Here is a 9,459-nt window from a genome sequence, read left to right as displayed (position 1 = left end):
GCAGACACTTTCACCGAGTGGTGTTCAGCGTAACGATAGGCACTTACTGAAACCTGTTGCATCAGGGTCTTAACACACTTCTGCTGTCTCTCTCTCTCTCTTTCTCTCTCTCTATCTTGCTCCCGGTTCCTCTTTCTGACTTTCTCCCTTGCTTTGAGAGAGTATCCATTTCGAGCCTTGGAGAACAGAACAGAGAGTGTATTTTTTCATTGCCAGTGTTTCACCACCTCTCTCTCTCTCTCTCTCTCTGTGTGTGTGTGTGTGTGTGTGTCTGTGTGTCTCTTTCTCTGTTCCCCTTTCATCTGTGCCAGACGCTCTCCAGACTTGCGTTCGTTTCATTTTTTACTTTGTTGTGAACGTGTGTGTGTGTGTGAGCGTGTGTGTGTGTGTGTGTGTGAGCGTGTGTGTGTGTGTATGTGTATGTGTGTGTGTGTGTGCGGTAACTGCCAGAGGCTCCGGTCCTTTCAGCCGTCCACCACATAGTGCGCTCTGTAGTGACCACAGACCAGGTTAGTGATGGCAGGTCAGGCCAGAAGTGTCTTGGCATGCCCGAGTGCCCACCCTGCAGGGCACAGCGCGCGGTGTGGAGCCCGAGTGCCCACCCTGCAGGGCACAGGGCGTGGTGTGGAGCCGGGCTGAGGGTAATTCCAGAGGGTGTTTCTGGTTTCAGCCGGGCGGGCAGTGGCAGAGGTGGCATCACTCCGCTCTGTGGCACAGCTAGGGACGGCAGTGCCAGCCCCTCTCCAGTGACCGCTCCTGTCACTCACACAACTCGCATGGCATCACAACCGCCTGGCATCACAGTCACCTGGCATCGGGAGTACATGGTATCGTTGACACAGCATACACTATGAGCTCATGTTGGCATGACACCCAGATGGCATTTCTGTGGGGGCTGCCCTGGGCCAGGTAAACACACAATTGTTTCATGACCTTCATGACCTTTCACCTTTGCAGAGGTTACTTTCCCATAATAAATAACAACTCTGCTGAGTTAGGTTTATGCGTGCAGCAATACATCCTTTAGGAGCACCCTCTTAAATATCCCTCGGAATAAATAAAGTATCTATCTATCCATCTATCTATATATCTATCTATCTATCTATCTATTAATCTATCTATCTATCTATCTATCTATCTATCTATTCATCTTTCCATCTATCTATCTATCTATCTTTCCATCTATCTATCTATCTATCTAGCTATCCATCTATCTATCTATCTATCTATCTACCCGATTATCTATCCATCTATCCATCTATCTATCTATATATCTACCCGACTATCTATCTATCTATCTATCTTTCCATCTATCTATTTATCTATCTATCTTTCTATCTATCTATCTACCCGACTATCTATCTATCAATACATCTATCTATCTATCTATCTATCTATCTATCTAGCTATCTATCTATCTATCTATCTATTTATCTATCTAGCTATCTATCTATCTATCTAGCTATCTATCTATCTATCTACCTATCTATCTATCTATCTATCTGCATGCATGTTGCAGAATAAGAATCTGGTCACAGTTTACACATATGGTATTCCTCATTTGGACATCTTGGCCTTATTTCTAGATAACATGAGAACCTGTCACCACACTGTCCCTACTTGTTACAGTCATTGCTGACACTCTCGTGTATGGCACAGAATCTTTGTGATGGCACCACTGGCATTGTTGGCATTGGTGTGGTCTGTGGCCATGCCAGGGCCTCTAGGGCCTCTAGTGCCCGTGCCTCTCCGGTGACCACACGTCACACAAGACTGGCATCGCAACAGCCTGGCATCACAACAACATGGCATCGCAACAGCCTGGCATCGCAAAAGCATGGTATCATAGTCTCCAGGATCACGCCAGGATGGTTTCATGTTGGCATGACAGCAGGATGACATTGTTATGGGATTGCCCTGCGACACGTATAGTTCACACACTGAGTGACCCTATGACCTTTGTCTTGGATGACCTTGGAGAAGTTGTTTTACATTGTATTGTTCTTTCAACAGTGTGCATAAAGTGGTTGGACAGACGATCTTCAGAATGTAACCTAACATGGGAAATGACCTGTGCATATTAGATGCAAAACTGGCGTCCCAGCACCAGATTGTTGCTCTCTCTCTCTCTTTCTCTCCATCTGGCATCCCAACACTAGAGTGTTCGCTCTCTTTCTCTTTCTCCCTCTCTCTCTGTCTCTTCTTCTGTTTCTCTGTCATATGATGCTCACCAGAATTACTTACAGTAAATATCAATAACAATAACTACACCTCATCTGCACACACACACACAAACGCCTACGCATAGCTCTTGTGTGTGTGCGTGTGTGTCTCTGTGTGTGTGTGTGTGTGTGTGTGTGTGTGTGTGTGTGAGAACAGAGCACCTTATCTCAAATTGCAAACACACCAGACGTTGTTACTATCTCTCAGAATGACAAAAAAGTGAAAATATTTGAAGCATCATGTGCTTTTGATCTATGGAAAACTCTTACTGTACAAGAACTCTAAAATACCTTCCTCTGATCTTTGCCATTGAAAACCTGTAATGTCAGTTCAATGCGCTAGTGTTTGCTAACTTTGGCCATATATATAGATTAGCGGTTCGTTTTACTTGGGGGGCTGCACAGTTGGCAAAGTACTGTTACATATCAGCAGTAGAAAGCATCTTTATTTGGAAAAGACTATGTTTCCTGTACCCTTACACTTAAGAAAATTGTATTCTGAACTTGGTTCTGATTGTAATGTGGAATCAAATAAAGTATTTATAATGTGTGTGTGTGTGTGTGTGTGTTCCCCGGAGACTTGTGACTCTGTGCTCAGTGGTGGACAAAGTACACAAATCCTGTACTTGAGTGAAAGTAGAGATACACATGGTCAAATGTTACTCTAGTAAAAGTAGAAGTCCTCCTTTTACATTTCCACTTGAGTGGAAGTACAAAAGTACTTGCCTTCAAATGTACTTACAGTAAGTATCGAAAGTAAAAGTCCTGAAATGTATTATTGAGCCTTTCTCCTTCATTCAAGGACAAAATCAACTGAGAATTGTATGTAAAGACCTAAAACCAAACCAATGTGATATCTTATCTTAGATACTGCTTTGTGGATGGCTTTACACTTTTGGACCAAATCAATATGTTCCCTTTTGTGTTAGATCAGGGGTTTTCAACTGACTGTGAACCAGGGACCACCATTCTGACTAATTACGCAACCCCAGGACCACCACTGAATAAAAATATTGATTCCCACATTGCAACTACATTACTGAATCCATGGTCACGGACCACTAGCAAAGTCCTCACAGACCACAAGTGGGCCGCGGATCACTGTTTTAAAACACCTGTGTTAGATAGTTAGATAGTGTCAGATTTTTTATCATTGTCTATCATTGTATATCTATCTTTCATTGTCTATCCTCATTTATTTGATGGCGCCGCGAGGCTATTTATGGTAACATCAATATTGTTAAAAGAAGTCAACAAGGTACAGTAAATAATGGATTTAAAGCCTAGCTCGCTTACAGTTTTTCTCAGTCACTTTGGTGCTTTTCTCACATCACTATTAACATTTGCACAGCAGTTAGTGCAATTCTCAAAACAATTAGTGCAAACTGCAAAACCTAGTGGATGACCTGCAAAAGCACGTCACTTGCTCAAAATGGATAGTCCATTCCTCAAAAGCACGTATTCATGTCAATGAAACTGTCAGTGTCATCGTTTATGAACAAGATAGTCAAATGGCTTTGTCATGTTTTCATTATGACAGTTCTCTCAGTGTTTTCCAATGCAAAAAAAGGTCAGAACTCGGTGACACTACCTGAACATGCTCAAGACAGCACTATACACTACTTGTACAGCCATTTGAAAACTACAGTAAAGTTACACATTGCTGTAGTTAGGGGAGTAAGTGAGTACAAGACACTGAATACGTACGTTTCACATTTTTACTGTATATGCTCTTTGCAATTCTACAGCATTGTGACAGAATTTGATAACTAGTTCAACAATTTTGTATGTAATGACTCAAGCAATGAAATGAATACTATTAGTTTTATTGGGAACGACTATTCAGCATCCATAAGTATAGTTCATTTTGACTGACATGACATAAGCAAATGTTAATGTTATAAAACAGCAGAGAATTGTACGAAAGCAACTGATACATGTCCAAAAGCATTTTCAATTTGTTCAGAGGAAGGAGAAATTGCTACTATGATGTGCACAAATGACTAAATGTTGTGGAGGTTGAACTATTAGTTATGAGAATTTTCATTCTGTTCTGTGAAAAGCAGCAAAGCGACTGAGAAAAACTGTAATAGAAAATACACATGTAAGTAGACATGTATTTGGACAGTCTTTTTCCCAAAAGGAACTTCAGCTGTACTTCAGCTGTCACAAAATGTAGTGGAGTTAAAAGTAAGATATTTGACCTAGAAATGTACAGGAGTAAAAGTAAAAAGTCTAACAAAATTGAAATATTCAAGTAAAGTACAGATACATGAAAAAGCGACTTAAGTACAGTAATTGAGTAAATGTACTCAAGTAATGACCACCACTGTCTGTGCTTCCTCGGGCTGAATGGAAGCTACTAGACGTCTGGTGGGAACAGGAGGGGTTTCCTGGACGTGACTTCATCTACCAGCGGACATCGGGTTCACAGTGAGGACTGGTCTCCATCCATCAACTTACCAGGCCACTTACAAACTACTTAAAAGGTTGCACCTTGACCTAATGCTGGAACAACCTCCAGACAAGAACCTTTAACTGGTGAACACAATCATGGATAAAATATCAAACTCTGTTGGATGTTGTTTTCACTGTATTTTATTTTCAGTTGGTAAAATGCATCTGACAGTCTTTTTGGAAGCACCTTTTAAAAATGACTTGATCACTGACAGTTAAATAAGACTGGAAGTTAAAGATGCAGCCTGTGGTTTGGGGTTTCCATTTTGCGAAAGGTCGTTGAAATTTGACCTCAACAGACAGTCAAACTACACCCTTCGCTTCCGTGCTCCTGAAACACTGTGATGACCGGCTTTGGTCGTTTTCCACTCTGGCCGAAATGCTATGTTTGTTTTGGGCCCAGAATGAGTACGAACATAGTACAAGTTATGAGTTAAACATAGTTTGATTAAACACACTGGCCAGTCAGCTAGATTGCTATGAGGAGCAATATGCTGAATTTGATTAATAATGTCTGGGATCACAACCACAGCCTGCACCTTCAGCTGCTAGTAGATCACATTCTGTTAGACCTGCCAACGCTTCTTTAAACAAGGCATCGGCTCCTGATCTGTCGGCTGGACAGCCATACCCACGTTGTGCCAACCGTCTGCACATTGCACTTTAGATCAATGAGAGTGCTGGCCTGGTGTCAAAGAGTTTCAGGAATAACGACATGACTTGCTTTGCACGAACCGGACAGAAACTCACTGAAATGGACCTGGCGCTGGTATGGCCCAGATCTCTTTCAGAATCAGAGAATATAAGGGGAGTAGAGGCCTCTCGCAAATACTGACTGTAATGCTATGTTTACTGCATGTTTACTAGAGGTGTTATGCTAACATATGTGTCCTTGTTTGTGTTATGTTAACATATGCTACCTGTGTGTGTTCTGTAAACTAAATTTGATCAGCAATCGTCTGCTCTAAGAGTTTTCATCCAGCCGTCTGCCTCTTACGACAGGAACCTCAAACACAACTGCGCACACAACAACTTTGGCTAAACACACTCAATCCCCATCGTCCAACTCTGACATTTGTTTGACATTAGCAAAAGAAGTAAAGAGGAACAGAAAGGAATATTCTGAGGTACAAACTGAGATTGAGATTGAGATTGGGTGACCCCGTAGTCACCTCGTTGTTCAGGAAGCTGGCTGTTTAATATAATGAGGGGAGTCGAGTCTGAACCAACCGCAGAGGCAGAGTCAGGTACTGGAACTTCTGAATCATGTCCCTGGAAAATAGGAAATGTCCCTGGGGTGTGTGTGTGTGTGTGTCTGAGAGTGTGTTTGTGTGATAGAGAGAGAGAGAGTGTGTGTGTGTGTCTGTGTCTGTGTGTGTGTGTGCGTGCTTGTGCATGTCCTCTAAAATATATGACTATGGCTCAGGGGGTAAAAGCCCACCTTTCACTCTGAGTAAAGCAGCTCAGCTGACCAGGGTCAAAAAGCCCTCCATGTTCACGCTCATTGTCCTCCCATTCTGTCTGCCTCTTCCTTCCTCTTTCTCCCTGTCACACTCTCCAGCTCTATCTGTCTTTCCCCTCTCTCTACCTCCTTCCTGTTCCTTTCTTCTCCTTCACCTCTCTCTACATCCTTCCTGTTCCTTTCTTCTCTATCCCCCTCTCTCCTTCCTCTCCTCTTTAAGTAGGCAGGCTGGTCACTCTGCCTGCTTTGGAGGAGAAACGGGGCCACTCCCAGATCAATTATTCATCTCCATTAGATTAGATTGCCGGCCGATTTCCTCCTCCTCTCCCTGACAGCTGCAGACAACACTAACCACTCCTGTGCCTGACACCGGACCGTTCATACTAACCACTCCTGTGTCTCACAGTCGTCATAATTACTGGGCAGTTCACACACAACTTACAACTGCTCTCTCAGCCTACAGCATTTAAACTCTGCATCTCATAGCTGCTATACTACTATGCTATACTGTACTATAATATGCTATGCTATGCTATACTATACTATGCTATGCTATACTATGCTATATTATACTGTAATATGCTATGCTATGCTATGCTATACTATGCTATACTGTACTATAATATGCTATGCTATGCTATACTGTACTGTACTAAGCTATGCTATACTGTACTGTACTATGCTATGCTATACTATACCATGCTATGCTATGCTATGCTATACTATGCTATACTGTACTGTACTATGCTATGCTATGCTATGCTATGCTATGCTATGCTATGCTATACTGTACTATGCTATGCTATATTATGCTATACTATACTATGCTATGATATGCTATACTGTACTATGCTATGCTATATTATGCTATACTATACTATGCTATGCTATATTATGCTATACTATACTATGCTATGCTATGCTATGCTATGCTATGCTATGTTATGCTATACTATACTATGCTTGCAACCTTCTTTTTCACTGTGTCCTATGCTGACTGAGCACTACCTCTTTCAGCTTACCACTGTATATCCATTTACAGCTTACCAGTACATATCCATTTACACCTTACCACTAGCTACATTACCAACTGGCTACTGCATCTCCTGGCATTCCAAGCGATTGTTCTGCATTCTACTGTCCACTGCGTTCTACTGTCCTCTGTGTTATACAGCCCACCGTGTTATATAGCTCTCTGCATTCTACTGCCCTCTGCGTTATATAGCCTTCTGCATTCTACTGCCCTCTGCATTATATAGCCTTCTGCATTCTACTGCCCTCTGCGTTATATAGCCTTCTGCATTCTACTGCCCTCAGTACTGCCCTCTGCGTTATATAGCCTTCTGTATTCTACTGCCCTCTGTGTTATATAGCCTTTTGCATTATATTGCCCTCTGCGTTATAGCCTTCTGCATTCTACTGCCCTCTGTGTTATATAGCCTTCTGCATTCTACTGCACTCTGCATTCTACTGCCCTCTGCGTTATAGCCTTCTGCATTGTACTGCCCTCTGCATTATAGCCCTCTACATATAGCCCTCTCTGTTCTACAGCCTCCCTACAGCCCTCTGCATTCTACTGCCCTCAGCATTCTACAGCCCTCTGCATTCAACTGCCTCCTGTCTTCTGTAGCCCCTTACAGCCCTCTGCATTCTACAGCCCTCCTCCATCCACCTAATGCCCTCCTATGGTCAGACCTCCCCTCACTGTCCCCTCACCCACAGGGTTAGAGGTCAGGGGTCAGAGGTTGTTCTCTGCTCTGGTCCGGCCCGTCTGGGCCCTCTGGTCCGGCCCATCTGGGCCCTCTGGTTAGGTTCTTGTAACTCCCTGACCCCCCCTGGGGTAGATCAGCTCAGCTGACCAGTGCTGTCTGTGGAGGCAGCCTGGGGTTGGTCTGCTCTCTGCTTTGTGACCCGTCTACAGCCCAGCTCTGTACACACACCAACAGAAGGGGGTCTGCCCATCTGCGTATGTCAACCTGCACTTCCTGTTTCCTGTGTGCCTGCTTGCCTGCTGCGTGCGTGTGTGTGTGTCTTTCTGCGTCCGGCTGTACTGCGCTGCGCGGCTCGCTCACACCACCGTGCTGATGGTGGACGACTCCTCGGACTTGCCCTGGCGGCTGGGCAGCGACTTGAGGTACTCCAGGTGCCGCCGGGCGTCCTCCTGGTTGGCGCGCACGTAGTAGACCAGGTAGGAGATGACCATGGCGAACCAGCCGAACATGGTGACCAGCATGGCCACGTCGGTGGTCTTCTTCAGCACCACGCACAGGTCCAGCTCCTTGGTCAGCAGCAGCGACTGGCCCTCGGCGCCGGACTCGGCCGGGTCGGCCGTGTGGCACACGATGCCCGTCAGGGAGACGGGCTCCAGGTCGAGCTGCGGCAGGGTGCTCTGCAGGGCGCAGTCGCAGTGCCACGGGTTCCCCGTCAGGTTGGACCGCGCCGTCAGGCCCTCGAACGCCTCCGGGTTCAGCGTGGCCAGCCTGTTGGACGACAGGTCCAGGAACTTGAGGGAGGGCGCGAGTCCCCGGAAGGCGCCGGGCTCGAGCACGGCGAGCTCGTTGTGGGACAGGTCCAGCTCGGCCAGCAGGGGCAGCCCCAGGAAGGCGTCCGTGGGCAGCGAGGCCAGCTGGTTGTAGTCCAGGTAGAGGCGGCGCGTGTCGTTGGGGATCCCGGGCGGCACGCGGGTCAGACGCAGGTGGCTGCAGCGCACCGTCTTGCCTTCGGCCTCCGAGCAGTAGCAGCGCGGCGCGCAAGCGGTTCCCGCGGCAACGGTGGCGGCGTGCGGCGAGCACACGGCCATCAGGACCAGACTGGGGAGCAGGAGCCACGCCGGCACCAACCGGCACCAACCGGACGCCTCAGGCATGCCCGACGCACACTGGGCATGCTCATTAGACGCAGGAGTGGGGGGGGGGGGGCACAGGTCACCTGGGGGCAGGAGAGGGGGAGGGGCACAGGTCACCTGGGGGTAGGAGGGGAGTCTGGGGTGAAGAACTCAACTCAAACTCTTCAAGACGTGGAACACCTGTGGGAGACAGAGTGAGAGATGGACAAGATGAATGATGACACTGAAGAAGTGAGGCCCCCACACACACACACATACAAACACATATACACACACACACACACATACAGACACATACACACACACACACACACACACACACCCACACACACACACACACAGACACACACACACACATACACACACACATACAGACACATACAGACACATACACACATACTGTATACACACACCATGTGAACACATTCTTCTTTGAGTGAGTTGAAAACCCACACAGAGAATGCTATTGCAAT

At 46.0% G+C, this 9,459-nt stretch overlaps 1 protein-coding gene across 1 annotated transcript; it reads right to left on the bottom strand.

Annotated features, from left to right (window-relative positions):
• Window positions 1-4,823: 4,823 nt before the first annotated feature.
• LOC143103207 (leucine-rich repeat-containing protein 3B-like) lies at window positions 4,824-9,031 on the bottom strand. Its single transcript, XM_076267026.1, has one exon. It carries the CDS (start codon window positions 9,005-9,007, stop codon window positions 8,210-8,212), a length of 798 nt encoding a protein of 265 aa, XP_076123141.1. The 5' UTR covers window positions 9,008-9,031; the 3' UTR covers window positions 4,824-8,209.
• Between the last annotated feature and the right edge of the window lie 428 nt (window positions 9,032-9,459).

The sequence above is a fragment of the Alosa pseudoharengus genome, unplaced genomic scaffold (genome assembly GCF_046254945.1).
Source record: "Alosa pseudoharengus isolate Yale_2024_CS ecotype anadromous, Long Island Sound unplaced genomic scaffold, YU_APseudo_1.1 YU_APseudo_1.1_scf_4, whole genome shotgun sequence".
In the NCBI taxonomy this organism is placed as follows: Eukaryota; Metazoa; Chordata; class Actinopteri; order Clupeiformes; family Clupeidae; genus Alosa; species Alosa pseudoharengus.
This window is presented reverse-complemented; position numbering and strand designations above follow the sequence as displayed.

Excerpts from the sequence above, each read along its gene's own strand:
- LOC143103207 (XM_076267026.1), bottom strand. The coding sequence starts at position 9,007 with ATGCCTGAGGCGTCCGGTTGGTGCCGGTTGGTGCCGGCGTGGCTCCTG.